General features: G+C 33.1%; 3 protein-coding genes across 3 annotated transcripts in view; 1 reads left to right on the top strand and 2 right to left on the bottom strand.

The window, feature by feature from the left end:
* Positions 1 to 8509, bottom strand: part of LOC105621102 (katanin p80 WD40 repeat-containing subunit B1) — a 10982-nt gene extending 2473 nt beyond the window's left edge. The window contains exons 1-13 of the mRNA XM_012202573.1: positions 8476 to 8509; positions 7148 to 7278; positions 6506 to 6850; positions 6161 to 6351; positions 5934 to 6084; positions 5695 to 5858; positions 5486 to 5607; positions 5230 to 5286; positions 4315 to 4867; positions 3333 to 3642; positions 3036 to 3212; positions 2882 to 2958; positions 2613 to 2687 (exon numbers count right to left, since the gene is read on the bottom strand). Of these exons, the coding sequence (XP_012057963.1) occupies positions 2613 to 2687; positions 2882 to 2958; positions 3036 to 3212; positions 3333 to 3642; positions 4315 to 4867; positions 5230 to 5286; positions 5486 to 5607; positions 5695 to 5858; positions 5934 to 6084; positions 6161 to 6351; positions 6506 to 6850; positions 7148 to 7278; positions 8476 to 8509 (2387 nt within the window). The remainder of the gene's footprint in view (positions 1 to 2612; positions 2688 to 2881; positions 2959 to 3035; positions 3213 to 3332; positions 3643 to 4314; positions 4868 to 5229; positions 5287 to 5485; positions 5608 to 5694; positions 5859 to 5933; positions 6085 to 6160; positions 6352 to 6505; positions 6851 to 7147; positions 7279 to 8475) is intronic.
* A 2315-nt stretch (positions 8510 to 10824) lies between these two features.
* On the top strand, positions 10825 to 12895 carry LOC105621103 (UPF0598 protein CG30010). The gene is made up of 4 exons (XM_012202574.1): positions 10825 to 10980; positions 11463 to 11511; positions 11576 to 11796; positions 11970 to 12895. Exons 1-4 carry the CDS (start codon positions 10825 to 10827, stop codon positions 12195 to 12197), a joined length of 654 nt encoding a protein of 217 aa, XP_012057964.1. The 3' UTR covers positions 12198 to 12895.
* Positions 12896 to 13148: 253 nt separating this feature from the next.
* Positions 13149 to 17092, bottom strand: LOC105621104 (angio-associated migratory cell protein). Its single transcript, XM_012202575.1, has 7 exons — positions 16873 to 17092; positions 15204 to 15469; positions 14738 to 14885; positions 14457 to 14668; positions 13857 to 14015; positions 13603 to 13781; positions 13149 to 13224 (listed from the first exon to the last, which is right to left on the bottom strand). Exons 1-7 carry the CDS (start codon positions 17090 to 17092, stop codon positions 13149 to 13151), a joined length of 1260 nt encoding a protein of 419 aa, XP_012057965.1.
* Positions 17093 to 18159: the final 1067 nt, after the last annotated feature.

Raw genomic sequence — 18159 nt, forward strand, 5'->3', positions numbered from 1 at the left:
TATATTATAATTATATTATATATATATATATATATATATATATATATATATATATATATATATTAAGTATCTCTAATTTATTCCGAGTAGAATGGCAGGTAATGGCCAATAAATGGCTTGACGGCCTATTATGAACGAACGACAGCTGCTCAGCGGCGGATAATTAGTTTGAATTCACTTTTCACGGTATTAAGTATATACGCACAGGGTGCCAATACCGATCGCTCGACCGTTATTAACTGGTTCACTGACATTGTTTTAGGTAATCGGCATGAGTAGTCTAATTACAACAATATATTTTCTAGAATTACATTGTCAAAAAAATATTATTTTTTAAAAATAGTTCAAAGGTATACACAAAATAGAAAAGAAATTTTTTATACAATCAACGTCACTGAAAGAAAAGATTGCTGAATATGGCATAGCATTTTTAATTGGTTGCAGCGGTCAATTTTTGGTTGCATTAAGCCTATTGAAATTCTATACTGACATTGCGGACACAATCAAAAATTGCTGCAGACAATTAAAAGTGCGATGACATATTTTACTATCTAATTTGCTGCATCAATTTTTTCTTTCAGCACAGATTTCAAATTCTCTCAAATATAAGTATCTCAAATTCTAAGAAAGATTCAGATTATATCAATTAATGAGAACATACAGGATGACAATTGTTGAAATTAAACAGCTGTTACTCCATAATGAATGGACAAAATAAATTAAACGCTATATCGTAATCATCCTGCGTGAAATAAACACATACTTGACGAAAAGACAAGAAAGAGAAGAAAGGAGAAACTTATTGAAGACATCAGGTGCTCGATCGAAGCCTAATTTTAGGGAGGGTTACGAGTTCATCGGAAATTGTGTAATGATCTGCCGCTCAATAACTAATTAATTGTTAAATCAATTAATTGTCAAATAATTTCAAGATCGAGATTGTAGGGATAGAAAATTAATTATAACATAACAGAAGAGCATTGATTTTTTTTAACCAGACAGAAGATAAAAATTTGTGACAAATATTATTGAAAGCTAATAATAAGATATAATAAAAATCTAATGATATGTATTATAATATATACAATAAATTTAAAAAATGTGTGATTAATGCATACATAATACATATAAAACTAAGCAGATCAAAATAATATTAACACTTTAGCAAACAAATGAAAATCTAATTTCTTCCTACATAAAATATTTTGACAAAAATTAAATGTGGAATCGTTATCGAATTATATCCTGATAATGAGAGAGATTCTTACGAGGTAACGTGTGCAAGGAATAAAGAATGCGAGAGTAAGTAATGATAGTTCACAATAAAAACGCGGAAGGAAACAGTCGTTCCTCGTCATGACAAAGTAACAGCTTGGAACTGAGGGCAGTCGGTTAATCACCCACTTTCGTACGTCAAACAGACATAAAAGAGAAGCTTCCTCCCTCCTTACTCGGATTTATAGTCGAATGGTCAGGAAGTGGCGCGTATCTGACAAGAAACCGTTTAAATTTGTTGTTATGGTATATAACGGTAAACTTTATCTCAAATGAAATGTCTGCTTCTGTGTTAAATATAGTCACAATGAAATTTAGTTTAATCTAACTTCAACTAGATCATTCATTGTAAAAAGAGTCATTTGCTTCAATCTTTTTAGTTTAAATAATTTCTTAAATCTAGAAATATATATATATATAAATCTACGAATTTAAATTTTTTAAAATTTTCTTCAATATTTTAAAGTTTCTTTCTAAATTTGTAATTTTTAAATTATAAACTTAAATTATAAACTCAAAATTTTCTTTATCTAAACGTGTTCAATTAATTTTTGTTTTGTGTTACTCTTCAACGTGAGTCTAACTCTCAACAAATTTTAATCGGCGACAGTTTGATATTGAAGATGACATTCGTTTTATCTGTCCACTGTCATCGAATCAGCATATGTGAGCGTGGTGGCACTTCAGATTTCAATTCGTTTAGCGAACAATACGATTCAGCAAGCGACAGGAATAATCCGCGCGTCTCGTCGCATTTGCATCTGCCGCTATCTCCCATTGTCTCGGCTAATTTCGCGCATCGCCCTAACGCTCACCTCGGGTTTCCCCGCTTCGGCAAATTAGCCATTCCCATAGTGCACCCCCGTTTGAGCACCCTTTTGGAAGAGGTGTCTGTTTTCCAATACAAACGCCATGCGAGCGGTGTTTCTATATGCTATTGAAGGTGAAGTAATCTTAGACGATAATAGAATAGCAAAGCGTGCCACGCAGAGAGCAATGAATATTCACCGTGTCATCGCTAAATATACACGCGTGATGCGATGCGGACAATGAGATGCGGACGCCCGTTGCAATCTGACGAGAATGCAAATACGACACTGATTTTAAAGCGAATCAATCTGAAAACACGAGAAGTTTGAAAAAAATATTCCGAACAAGGAAATAGATTATCAGACTACTTAAGATAATGGTACAAGTCATTTGTAAAATAATCTCGCTGTTTTTATCTCAGGACGTAATCGAGATTATCGATAATAAAAAATTAATTATCTCGAGGACATCAGAATTTCTTAGAGAATATTAATAGGAAAATGTAAAACAAAATATTTCGTACTCACATTTCATATCTACTTTGAAAAAGTTCACTGATAGGACCCAGTAAGGAATTACACAGATCCAAGTTCCACATCGTTCTGCGAACAGAAATTAAAAAATAATTATAAAACACACCATGTTAATTATTATGCAATATATAAATTCACACCGAATTATCTAAGCTTCAGCTTAATCGATAAAGGTTTTATTCCACACTTGTTGTGTAATCATATTCATGATCTTAAGAAATTTTTTAATGCGATTAAAATTATCGGTCGATAAAATTACGTACGGTTTTAATGTGAGGATACTCAAAAGATCCACAATGATTGCTAAATCGTTCATCGCGACTGCAGAGTCCACCGCGGCCTGAAATCAATATTACGTTATATTTTTTCGCCTTATATGTCTCGTATGTTTCAATGCAAAATCAGATGAATAACAACCTTGAGATCCTTATTTTGCCAGAGGGAATAAATTATCTGTAATGAGCGATGTCGACTCTTAAGTACCGCCATCATCGAATCGTGGCTGCGCATCATGCTGTTCAGCATCTCGGTCTCAGACATTTCCGTCAGCACACTCTGGGGATAGTCCAACGCCGCGGGACTAGTGTAACTGTGCTGTAAAACGTAAATAGAAGAGAATTAAATAAAACTTGATAACTTTCTCGTTATATAAAAATGGAGAATTTATTATTAATTTAGTTATTTGCACAATTTATAAGTGAAAGGATTATTCACCGGTAAGAAATTTTCCACGTCCAAACCAAAAGGCTTGTCGGTGCTCATCGGCACCAGTTCCTCCTTGTCTTTCCTTATCTGCGAGAGAATCGATTTTGGGATTTGAGGGAGTACATCGATCTTCGGATTCGGTGGGACCTGAGCCTTATTGAGTAGCTTCCTCGTAGACGATGATGTGTTCGTGGAGGCATTACGCGCCGACAGCACAGTTGAGGTAGCAAAATTTCGGTTGAGCGACGTCGACCTCGATTGCGCTGTGTTTGGCCTATTCAACGCAGGATCCGAGGGACTATGTCTTATATTATTAATTCTGCAACAAAAAAGTCATCCAAATATTACATTACAGAATACAATATTATTTCAGTATATACTGTTAAAAATGTGATGAAATTTAATATACTTTTAAGTTACACAAATTAAATTCAATTTTATTGAATTTACACTAAATTAAATTTAATATATTTGTAACTGAAAAATAAATTTGTGTACATGTACATGAAATTTAGTATACTTTTCATAAAATTTTATAAAGTTTAATACATTTTTTTATGAAATTTTATGTAAATTTGCATGAAATTTAATGTAAGTAAAATTTAAATTTCGTTAAATTTAAGTTACTTATAACTTCATTTTCATTGACACACAACACTAAATATTTTTAATGTATCTGCTTGAAATTTGTTTTCATTACATCTAACGGAAGTAAATTTCTTTGTTTTCAAGTGTAATTAATTTTCAATCTTAATTAATTTTGTGAGCAACATATATTTCTACTAAAAGACAATTATTTTCTCTTAAAAACTGCAAACTAAAAAAAAATTATCATTTGGACAAGAAATAAAAAGATCTTTCTTTATTAATTTCTATGCAATTTGAACGTTTTTCTATTATATTCATTAATATTTACGACAATTATTTTCCATACTTATATACTCGAAGAGAATATGTCTTTATTGTCTATTGTTACGCAAGAAGTACTTACTGTACAGGATAGTCACTTTCGTATCCCTGCTCCCCGTCCCTACTGCTCTGTCTCTTCAGGCAGTGTTTCGGGGAATCCGGGCTAGGTATTCTGTTCTTCAGCTTGCCGTCATCCATCACAGGAATTACTGCAGCCATTGGTGCAACGCGCGGCGTTAAGGTCGAATTCGACCTTTGTGGTCCTAAGGGATGAGACGGCGTCAACATCGTTTGTTCGGTGGTACTCATCCTCTTCCCTGGGAACGGCGTGATGTTTTGCCGTAACGGCGGTATGGACGCGAAGTTTTTGGACGCTCTTTGATTCAAGCCATTGTTCGTCTGCAGATTCGTCCTGATTTGGCTCGTTGGCATGATCGAGTTTCTCTGTACCGGCGGCGAAGATTTGATCGGTTGAACACGCACCGGTACCGGCATCGGCTTCGCCAAGGATAACGTGGGCGCTGGCGGAGGCGGTGAAGAAGGGGATGGCATCGACGGCATCTCCTCGCGCTCTATCGTGTTCAGGTTTGACATTGAGGTAGAGAGATTTTGCAGTATTTGTGGTTGTGCCGGATCTAAAATAAATTCATAATATATCAATGACATTCGTCCTCTTTCTCTAAGAGAAGTTATTTCAAAATCACTTTAAAACAAAATAACAATAATCATTTAAAGAACTTAAAACAAGTTTTTCCTGGTATAATGAAAAATATTAGATTTATAAATATTTTAAAATTAAATTTATAAATAAAATTTATCCAACTTTATTTATATATTATTCAACTTTCTTGAAGTTCGAATTCTAGCATTATACCAAGATTGAATATTTACACTTTTTTGAAAGATTCTAATACTATGGTAGTAAAAATTTTATTTCTTCGGAACTTATATCATAACTTAGTTCAATGTAATTCGTGCAAAGGTTATCGAAACTCACCTACGTCATGAGGCTCCTGGAAAGCCTCGGGGGTTTCGGGAGGTGGTGTGCGAGACACTGCAACATATCATGCACGGCATGCTCATTCACAAACTGTACATTGTTTGCATTCACATTTAAACGTGTTTGACATATTGTGTATGTTCGCTAGTGATCGCGAGGGATTGGGTTAGATATTAGTCTGGAATTTTTGTCATACACGCGCGCACTCGGTGAACAATGAGACATTACAAAGCGGATGTAACAAATCACTTACACGCCCTGCTCGGTTGAAAAACGTCCCTGTACTCGGTTACGCTGGGTATGTCCGCATAGGTGGCCTCGTCCTCCGGATCGGTACCGGATTTATCCGCCTCTTCTATTGTTCGTACATCCAATCTACAAACGCATATAAATATGTGTTACGATGATCAATTGGTGTAAAAATTTGTGGTTAAAATTAAACTTCATAAAGCAAAAACGTACGTATGCTTCTTCAATCCGATCGGTCGTTCTTTGGAAAAACTCTTCCTCAAGGAATTTCCATGACTGAATGGTGAACTCACGGCAGATATTCCTCCTAGTGGTGCAATTTTTTTTAAATCGCATATATACAGAATAACATTTGCGGTATGAAGACTCGCGCCAATCTGAAAAAATTTCCTGTTTTAATAAAAATGACATCGAATATACATATTCAAGAGTTCAAAAGCATTTTGTTTTACCAATTGATTTTGAGCTATGGCTATATCCTGGACTTTTCCCCAGTTAGTCGGTATCGTATCCAGGGTCCTGCCCGGCTCCCAACCGTAAACCTTTAAAACGTCATGGCTACCAGCAAAGAGACATTCTCCGCCTTGACTAAAGTATAGGCACCTGAAACAGCGCGATAACAAAAGAAATTAGCATGATTAAAAAATTGCATTGTAAGATTATAGTTTTTCTAACTCACCGGATGGCCGAAGAATGACTTTGTTCCGTGGAAGATACAAGCTGAAACGATTCTAAGTCCCAGAAGTGAACAGTTCTATCGGCGCTGCCGCTGGCTAATAGGAATTCATGCGGATGAAACTCAACGGTTGTGGCCGGACCTCTGTGTTCTGAAAATTCCCTTAGTTGTCTACCGGCCTTTAGGTCCCACAACTAATTTAAAAGTAACATAAAGGTCAATGTCTTCTGTCTTACATATAAAATAGTATAGAAAAGAATGAAAATCATGTTATATATGAGATGATAAGAAGGCTTAAGATAAGACATGATAAAAATACATTTTCCTGGGATATAATATATGACTCACCTTAACCATTCCTTCCTCCCCAGCACTAGCGATCCATTGTCCATCAGGACTGAATTTTAAACTATTCACAGTCCTGTTATGCCCTTTATACGTAAAAATACAGCCTTTCCTACGGATATCCCACAATTTAATCGCCGTATCCAAACTCCCAGACGCTAGCAGCTCCCCATAAGGATGGAAGTCCATGCAACGTATCCCGGATTTGTGTCCCGTCAGCGTGCGCGCCAACTTGGCATGCTCCAAGTCCCAAATCTTCAACGCACCCGTCTGTGAGCCAGCACATACAAGATCTTCCGTTTGACCGAAGCGTACGCATTCTATAGAAGTAGTGTGGCCACTTAGGCTCTGAAAATAAGTGAACATAAATCTCATGTAATTTTAATAAATTTAAATTCAATAACAACATTTAAGATATAATTTAGTGTTTATGGCTCTCTCATGAAGCAACTTTAGCTCTCTCTTTGTTTTTTTAATTAATTTAAATTCAATAACAATGTTTGAGATACAATTTAGTGTTCATTGTTCTTTCATGTAGTATGTTATTGAAATAGAAAAAAATGAAAGATAAACATTTGTTGTATAAATCATCTGTATTTTATCTTGAACTGAATAAAGATAATGAAACTGTTGTGCAACAATTACCATAATACAATTCTGCTTTCCGACGGCCCATAAATTCACCTTTTTGTCGTCACCGCCTGTGACCAGAACACGACCCGATTTGTGGCCCAACGCCAAGCAATTGACGTTCGGCGTATGGGCGATGAATTCCTCTGTGCCAAAAAAAAAAGAAGAATGCATTTCACGCATACTGATTTATTCATGTTAATGTGATGCAAGAGAAATACAATATAAAAGATTTTATAGCGTGAATAACTTTTGTTCAGATTTATTTACTTATGACCATACAAGGATTATATATAATTTTCTTTTTTCATGTTGGAGAAAAATCAATCTATTTATTCGATAAATAAAATCACTTGAACCTCTCAGAAGTCAAAATCATTAATATCACTTCTTGTAAATTTCTTAGTTTTATTATCAAAACAGTTTACAACTTCTCATAAATTTTTTCCACTTCTGATTTCATGGAATTGATAAATTGACTTCTAAGAGATTCATTTGCTCATGAAACTATGGGCATGAAAATTCACACACAATGTCAACCTCTGTTCCTCTAATAAATAATTTCTCATTCTTAGGCTAAAGGTCGCAAATCAATAAGTTCTGATCACATAATCGAAAAAGATGAGTTGAAACAAAATATAAATAGAGATTACATATTTAGATTGAAAAAAATCAGCTCATTTTCACTGATAAGTAAAAATAAGCTAATAATGTATTTAAAAAATTTTTCACAATTTACATAAATAATCTCTATATTTATATATACATAAATTATATTTATTCTGTTTCAAATATTTTTAACTACAATTAAAATTAATTTATTGATGATTTGCGTTTAGTTAAGAATGGGAAGTTATTTATTATTGGAAGAGCAAAGTTGAACATTGAAGTTTCATGCCTGTAATTTTACAAGCATCAAATAAATCTCTAATCAATTATTCAATATCCTTGTAATTTATCTCTTATTTAAAAAGAATAGAACTGTCATTCCTCCAATATAAACTATTCATCCGTAAAAACAGGCGGAAAATCTCCGTCCATTATAATCCAGTTTCTGTTACCGTTTACGCGAAAACAACTTCTCATTCTCATCGCGGGACAAATTCCCGGTTTGTGCCAGATGTAACCATAATTGGAAGAAACTGCGAGGTAGCAGCTGAAGTGAGAAAGTAAACAGAAACTGTTTACTCGCGGAGACCTCGCGGAAAAGCAGGATTCTCATAGAGGAGGGAAAAAAAGAAAGAAGAGGAGCGATGTAGCGGGAAAGAGAGAGCGTGAGAGAGCGCATGGCGCGCTCGCGCGCGCCAGGATATTCGTATTCCCATGAACAAGGATGATCTTACGGAGTTTCCAGGACCTCCTCGTAGACGAGGCCATGTTCGTGCCGCGCGCGCGGACTTATTTGGCAGCGACGGCGGTCCGTGGTCCCGGTTGGCGCACGACGTACGATCTCCTCTCGCTGTTCGTGCCGCTGCGCGAACGTAACATGTTTACCAGCAGCAAACGGTAACAGCCTCCACTCTTCTCGCGGTCTCTCCTCTTTCTTCGGCGACCGGGCACCGCGGCGCGTGGCGTCGCGAGGCGTCACGTCGCGTAGCGTTGCGTCGTCGCTCCCCACCGGGGAGAACGTAAAAAAAAAAGAAACGCGACGCTGTCCTGAGAGCGCGGAAAACAGATTGCTTCTCTCTCACTCGGGAAACTGCCACCTTCTCCTCGCTACCGTCTCATATCTCATCTCATGAACCTGTCACTATCTCTCTGTCTCTCTTTCTCTCACTCCGCTCCGTTCCGTCCGTCTGACGGTGTGTCCGTGACGCGTATAGATCGCGAGGTCGCAGTTACGTTTTCTCAGTAGATGGCGGTAATCGCGTTATCTATCGTTGGTAAAATAAATGTTTAATCTATTACCGATAATTGCTAATAATACTAGAATAATTGCTAATAACACTACTATTATCGATCTAATAATGAATGTCGATAATGGCGTTCTTCAATTATCTCCGGGCTCTCGGAGCCTTTTTGTGAGGACAAAAACTTGCTAGAGCTTTGGCTGTTTCGCTTGCATAAGCTGATATGATTGATAGTGGGTGTTTTCCATTTGACATCGACAAGAATGACGAGATACTATTAAAGACCGATATCCTTATGGGAGTTCGCATCCTTCAAAATATTGAAGTGATTAAGAGTTAAAAACTGATAATATTGCACTAATTTTATGATTTATTAGTTTAGTAGACGTATTTATGCATTTACAACTCAATAATATTTGATTTTTCTTTAAAATTCTGATTTCAGTGTTTTATGTCAAAGTTTGATTATCAACAGAGATGATAACTGCGGAGAAAAAATTGTAATTTTTCTGCAATATATGGGATATTATAGCTTTACTTAAGTATGCATATTTATTTATGGAACATTTATATAATAAATACATGATTATTTAATTCATACATACATGATTATTAAATTCATGATAATTTAATAATGAGAATTTAAGTATGAGTATATATATAATAATTTACGTTAATAATAGCAAATTTATATCAATTGTCTATTATGTCAGCGTTCTTTAATTACATCTGGGCCCTTGAGGGCCTTTTTTATACCGCCAAAAATTTACCTAGGATTGACGGTCTTTAATGGTATTTCATTGGTGCATTTGATGACAAATCAACATAAATTGATATAAGTATCGTTCTATCCTTGTTGACATTCAGAGAGTAACAAAGATAGAACACTTGTATTGGTTATCAAATGTAAAGCACTCAATCTCTCGGTGACAACAAAAATATGTTTATAATTGAAAAAAAGTGAAATCTCTATCTCCTCGCAGAAGTTATCACAGGAACTTTGATCCAAATTCAACGCATGATATTGTGACCCTTGGATCGGAAAATCAAACAGGGAAATAAGAAAACAAGGACATGGATCATGCGCTTCATGTGTAACTCAGAACGCACTCATAAACAACTATAGTTGGATAATGATATCACTGATTGTTATATCGATTGTTGGCAAATTGAAATTTAAAGCTGTTAAATTGGCTGTTAGAAAACCAAATGTCTGAAGAAACTGCTGAGAGGCCCACGAGGCAACTGTACAAACAATTCGCAATAAGGACACGCGTGCGAATGTCAGAACAACCTGAAAAAGATGTCAACATTTTTTTTTAATAGTTGGAGTGTTACTTATACTTGCTTTGGCCATTCTAGCTGCATTTTTGCATTTTTCACATTAAACATGTGAAATATGCTAATATGTTGATAAAAAGAAGGAAATTTGAAATTATGATCCACTTGTGATGTTGACTAGTGAAACTTACAAGAAAGATTTGATGTTTATGTTTATTTGAGAGATTTAATGTTTGCGTAAATTCTTATTGCATTAATGTCTATATGTATAAAGGAATACAATTTATGTATTATGTGTATACATATATATATATATATATATATATATATATATATATAATTGATATATTTATGACGTAGTGTGATATTAAACTGTGATACAATCAAATGCAGTTTTTTTTAGGTAATAAATTATGAATCTGTTTACATATAAGAATATTTTTTTCTAACAAATTATTTCTACATTATTTTTCTTCTATATTAATAGATCTACTTTAAGAGAGAAAAGAGGAAGAAATCTTAGGTTATATCGTGATTATTGTTGAATTCAAATTTAGCAAAATGACGTCGATATTTTGTATGCGAACTGGCTTTGCAGTAAATCGAACATTTCTTTTATCCAATATTCTTGGGAGAAGTTACGTGACATACATTCAAGGTCAATCCCCTGAACCTCGTGTGCGAGAATACTTCTATTATATTGATCATCAAGGCATGGTATTTTTCATTTCATCTATTGAAGTTTCAGTTTTTATCACTGGTGAAACCTTTTCTCAGATTTTTTTCATATAATTTTTTGGAATTTTAAAGTGAATTTCAACATTTTTCAGAATTTCTACAATTTTTTAACTTTTAAAATTTTTCAGATTTTTTTTTATATAAATTGGAACACTCATAAGCTGAGAACGTCTACATTTATTCTAGAATTCTTCATAAATTTTGAAACATTTTAAGATTTTTTTATTCTGTAATTTCTGAAATCTTATAAAATCTAAAAAAGTATTTAAGATATTTTTCTCAGAAATTACAGAAGGAAAAATCTTAGATTTCAGAATTTACATATTGAAAAATTATTTTTAAAAAGTAGATTTTCTCTGTATTTTTTTAATGTGTTCAAATGTGTGAAAATTCTGGGAAAAATTTTCACCAGGATAATGAATGAGCATCTCATAAATAATTATTTATAATATTTGTCACAGTTGTTCCTGGATGATGTCCGCATAAGGAATTTCACTTCCTGCTTTAAAGGTATACAACAATGTTTATCTTAACTGAAAAGCATCTTTTTTATGTGTGTTGCAAACTGTCATAGACAAGAAATTCCTGGCATTCTTCTTCAAGCGTCTAAGGAAAAACAACACCGAACGTTACACAGATGACTTTCCATTCTTGTCAATTTGTGGTGTAGAGAGAAATTATGTGAGATGTGATGATTTGCCATTGGTTTTTACGAAGGTGATTCAAAAGTATAATATAGAAACTGGCGCAGAAGAGGACTGGTTCAGTTATGCGCACGCAGATGATTTATTGACGGTAATTTTGCAGAATCAGCTATATATCAGTTTCATCTTTCAGTAAACTACGTGATAATTTATCTAATAGATAAATAAAGGAATAAAAGAGTAATCGAAAAGTGAAACAACTCAGTCATAGTAACATTTTAATTGAGTTTTACTGACGCTATAGTAACATTAAATTTGCCGCAGGTGCAGTTCGAGCCACAAAGATTATTTATGAACATTAAAACCGGAAGAGTGTATCATCCTGCACCAGAGAAAATGGGTGGGATTGGTTTAGTGAGATCTAATCTAGCTATTGAATTCAGCGTTTCGTTCAACTTTGAAAACGGCGAAGGAAACGCACCGACACATTTTGTGTGGAGAGACAAGCGATACCAACTCGATGCGGAATGGTACAGAGACAAACTGTCATAAATAGTGAAATAAAAACAACGAAACTTTTATAATTCGTAAATACATTGCAAAACTATAAAAAAGGAATTTTTCAATGATCCAAGCGTCGAGACTTACTCAAATAAGCTTTAATGGTCACCTCAATCGTCCATCAAAAAAGCTATTAATAAAAAATTTACAAACAAGCGTAGTTTGAAATAATCTGAATAAAATTAGGAATTCTAAAAAAAATTATATGCATTTATTATAAGTGCTGAGGAGAAATGAAACCCCTGCATATTTCTACTCGAAAATATTCTAATCGAATTCTAATTTGAAATTGGGAAATCTCGTTCATTTACTTTGTATTTAATAATTCTCAGTTTTTGATTTCAATAATATATTTAAACAATATTAAGAAACTTTTTTTAGACTGCATATATCAGAATATATTTTTTTGAAATTCTCCTTTTTTATAATTTTATTAAAAAGTATATATTTTTTATAAATCACACTTGTGTAAATATACATGAATTTATATATATGCTTATATATACGTCTATATACATATTTTTTTATATTTTAATATTCTACCTCTCTCATCACATATTAACATACTGTTAGAAATGTTCTTAAATTTCACTAAATTTTAAATTACACAATTTGAACTTAATTTCATAACATTACATTAAATTTAATGTATTTATAATTAAAAAGTATATTTGTATACATATACATTAAATTTAAACATATTTTTCATGAAAATTATGAAATTTATGAAATTTTAATGTACTTTTCATAAAATTTTATTAAAAGTAATTAATTTATATTATTTATTATTATTTATTACATTACTAAATTTATGAAATTTAATGTACACACATTCATTACATTTAAGTAATTACTGTAACTTAATTTCAGTTCATTACTTTTAATTTCATTCATAATCACGAGCTTCATTTATATGTAAAGGAAACTCGTAGTGTTACATTTCTAACAGTGTATAGATGAAATGTCAAAAAGCCTGGCAGTACCATCGTCGGAAACTGTTATTGCTTTCTTCTCATCACTGAAAAATTACAAAATATATAATATTAAATATCACAGAAGAGATCGAACGTATTTTATATACAAGAAATTTTAGAAAATTCTCTAATAAGGCCAGATTTTCAAAATGTGATTTTTAAAAAATTGAAATAATTTTAATCGCACGAGAATATTGCTATACAAAACTATAAACATTTATTAAAATGTACGATTTAATAGTTATTTTTTACGTTTTAATAGCTATCCGAATTTAAGTAAGAAAAGTTTACTTCGTACAAGTATAATGAGAATTTAATTTTAATACATTAAAATTAAGCTACTCGCAAAATCTTTTTCCGATAATAATTTTATTTTATTTTTTTCTCACGCAATTAACACAAATTTGCTTATTATGGTTTACCTGGATATGCATACGTCATATAAGGCCCCTTTGTGTCCTGAGAATATTCGAAGGCAGTGACCTATTCTGGCATCGAAACATCTTAATTTGCCATCTAATCCCGATGTAAAAAATATCGATGCCTTAATCCAAACTAATTTTGTGACACCTCCTTCTTGATCCATTTCGTGCCTAAGACTCTGGAGAGAATTGAAACTTAGAACTTGTTAATGTTCAAAAAGAAACTCTAGATATAAAAATATAAAAAATAGTACTTGTTTAGAAATATCCCATATGTAAATTTTTCCATATGTTTCACTCGTGACTGTTGCACTTGCAGCAACAGGGAATGTAGGATCTTTACAAAAAGCTGCAACTTCTACATGATCGTTGTTATTGCCACGTTTATGCAAATCTTGAAGTATACAAATTACCTGAAAAATATTTCACATCATTAAGCTTACAAATCGAGATATCATGTGGATCTGTACCAGAACAATAAATTCGTAATTAGCAAATCTCTGGACTCGATTTTCCATCTCCTATACAGATTATAATTTCGTAAAAGTTATTATTCTGCAAAGTATAGATATGAAGCTGACTTTATTTCATAATAAATTTAATTATTGAAAATAAGCCTGAGGAGTTTCTGGGCTCCGGTTTGGGTCGTAGTTCGATTTGAGCTACAATCAAAGTCAGCAATTGACAAAAATTTTAAATAACCGATCAATTTTAATCTTTGTATGGATAACATAAAAGCCAATAATTTTATCAGAAATCATCTCTTTTCAAGCACAGGAAATGCAGCAAAAAAATATGAATATAATGATACTATTCTTCCTTGAAAATATTAAGAAAATAAGAGTTTCTTGTACCTTGCCATTATGTACTGTGCTTAATATAGTCTGGCTTTCCACTGATACCGAAATTAATAGATTATTATCTATGTAACAATCAAGAGCAATGATACTGCTTGAATGTCCATATAATCGTGTTTGGTCAGGGGGAGTGTTGGATACTAGAGTGTTCGATTTTAAATCTATTACGTGAATCATACCATTTTCATATCCTATTACGGCGCGTTTTCCTGCAAGATTTAAATTAATATTTTATTCTCTCTTGAGCAAAAATCTAAGCGTATATTCCTATCACGTACCATCTGGAAGAATTATACCAGCCTCTGATTTAATACCGCTACCCTGTGCAAAGATCTTGCAATCATCCTTTCGTGTTTTCAACATATAAATCTCTCCTGTTTCAACACCTGTTACTAAGATGTCACTGAAAGGGTGCCACTTTATCCACTGTGTTTAAAGAAATAACAGATTTAAAGTTGAAACTTTTTGTACTTCTCATTTTTTTTACCTTTTCTTTTAAATTATTGCTTTTCTTGAGACAATTGAAAAGTACAGGCAATAAAAACAGGAATTAACATAACATTTCAACTTATCAGAAATCATGTAAACTAGAACATATATATTTCTGATTAAAATCTGTTATTTCCTGTTCCTATTGCCTATGCTTTTCAGTTGATCAAATCGTAATTAAATTATTTATTATTTTTAAATTATTTATGTGCAGCTATAAAAAAGTTTTAATAATTGTTATCTAAGAATGCTCACGTTAATATCGTTCATTAAGGCAGTTTCCCAGACACAAGTTTTGTCACTTATTCGCCACAATTTTATTTTGCCACGCATGTCGGCTGTGGCTACATATTTGTCGTTGTAATTGAAATCAGAGAATATAACGCTATCGTTATGGCTATCACCAGTACTGAGAATACCTTCGCCCGTATTGGCATTCCAGAGATATCCTTTATCATCCTCACCCCCCGTTGCCACTAAATTACCATTCTTGCTTAACGAGCAGCAAAATACTGTGTGATCTGAAATCAATTTAAAGAGAGAGTTAATGAGTGCTTTCTAGTAAGAACACAGACGATATAACTCAGTTAATGATTATATTCTGTTGTTTACCAATGTAAAAATTAAACTATAGCATTGTTCGTTTTATCTCTTGGGAGCTGCTTGGGGTCATTCTGAGCGTATTTGAAGTGTAGAATTCACACTACATATGACATCTGTCATATGACATCTGACATTCATTTTAACCCCAGAGCTCTCCAGAAACAAAACGAACAATACTAATAAATGCTGTTTGATAACAGAAGTTCACACAAGTGTCTCACACAATGTTCTATTTTTGATTGCTTTCCTTTTAGAAGACATAATCAACACAAGAGTTTAACTTTGTTATTCATTAAATGCTAAGGACAGAAAAATGTTTAAATCAATTTTCTTTTAAAAGAAAAGTAGCTAAAACGTGACTTGTGTCACTAATGTCCAATTTCTTCACCTCTAGATAACTTTATCCAAAAGATATCATCCAGAGTACAATGGAGATTTCCTGGATAAAGTTACCTGTAACTTATCTGGAAGTGAAGAAATGGGTAAGAATATATTCCACTTAATACTTAGTAACACTCAAGAAATCATTTCATCCTTGTTGGTTATCAAATAAAGACAAATAATGCTTGCGAATGCCAAGTAGAACATACCTGAAGATTAAATGATCACTGTATTACATTGCATTCAGAGAATGTGCTATCAGAGCTATTGTGTTATTCTATCTTTATCATTTATTAGACAATTATAAGACAAAGATATAATGATGCAATAGTATTAATTCACTGTCTCTCTTGCTAGAAAGTACCATTACTGACTTGAGTTAATAAAAATCTTGTTTTATCTTTCTTAGCATTCTGAATAATAAAAAGTGCTTTTCACCTGATAACAAGTGGTCAACACAAGTGTGATTTTGTCTTTGTTACATTGAATGCAAAGATGAAACGACAATTGCTGTCCATTATACTAAAACTCAGATAATTCTTACATCTCTCTAATTATGACATCATAACAGTTGAATGTTCCTTTAAATTCTGACAAGGGAGATTCAACTGAATTTTTACTTACAATCTGCACGAACTCAAGACTGTATGCTTTATTGAGTCTTGTTAACTCATATTAAAAATGAGGTTTTTTTTTTATAAATCTGTGGTGTTATACAATAACTTTGTCGTCAAAGTAAGTCATTATCTGAGTATGAAATACATAACTTTAAATTTAGTATCATTTGTACGAAAAGCAATTAATGTTTGCCTCGATTTCTGCCACTAAATGGAAAGCATCTAAAGACAGAATGATTTGTGTCGACTTGTGTCATCAAATAGAAAGCATCTAATGCCTCGCATGCTAATCGGTCTTGTGTAGAGATTAAAAGCTTTCTTACGAGACTTATGACCACGAAAGACGCGTATGGCATCGTCCACAATATCCTCCTGCATAAGATCCTCCGTCCGTGGATTCTCATTTTCATCCGATGAGCTCGAGCTTTCGAAAATTGGATCGTTTAAATCAATAACCTCTTCAATATCATCTTCTATAATCATCTCATCATCCACGAGATCTTCCACTTTAGATGGAGACGGCGGCGTACGTTTGTCTTGCATCTATTGGAAAAATCACAATTAATCAATTGTTTAAGTGTATCGATTTAAGTGTATTGCACCAATGTTACTTTGATTTTAAGTGAGACTTAAAACTCTTTCTGTCTGTCTCTTTTTGGCTTTAAAATAAAACAGATAGAGTTTTAAATCTCACTTAAAATTAAAGTGACATTAATGCAACTAGTGCCTAAATCAAATTAGCTAGTACTGACCATCACGAAATAAATGCGAGCGATCGAATAAAAATATCTTTAATCTTGCTGAAGCTCTGTAGCACACTAAAATGTTGAAACACGTGTTCACAGCACGTGGCCCTTAAACAATACCGATAATCTGTGACATTGACTAGAACAGTCAGAATGAAACTGAAAGGAACTTTTCTGAAGTGTTTCTAAAGCTGGTTCTACATTAGTTGCAAGCCAAACGCAAGTTTGTTGCGACAGCCAATCTGAAGCTTGCATTTTAAAATCAACACTTTATATTGGCTGTCGCAACAAACTTACGATCGGCTTGCAACTAAAACCGGCTTAAAGTGCAATTACAACGGATAAAATAATATGGAAGTTTTGCCGGGAAGTTATCCCGGAAGTTTGTTGCGCTAATGCCTTCTCAACAAATTGGCAAATTCAATTTAGAGAATCTAGATTAAACGGGGGGAATAGAATTTTATTTAATTTTATTGTTATAAATTCTCGTTGTAATTCTAATTTTTTCCTTATTACAAAGATACGTAATGCTTAATTTTAAGTAATACAATGATCAAATGCAAATAATTGCAAATGCTGTGGCTTAGGGGCTGATTCTATAACTCTAACGTGACAGTCGTTGATGTCATTGCGCAGATATTACATAGAGTAAAAAGCTGTCGTTAAGAGTTACAGAATCGACCCTTAAATATTAAATATATCTATACAGGAGTGAAATAGAAGAATGTACATACTATTCAACTTTTATTCAACAACTATATTAAGCTTATTTTCAAGGAAAACGACACAAGCATCGCATAACAAGCTTTCTGAACATATTAACTTTATATTAATATTTATATATTATATATATATTATATATTA

Source organism: Atta cephalotes (genome assembly GCF_000143395.1).
Source record: "Atta cephalotes unplaced genomic scaffold scaffold00032, whole genome shotgun sequence".
NCBI lineage: Eukaryota > Metazoa > Arthropoda > Insecta > Hymenoptera > Formicidae > Atta > Atta cephalotes.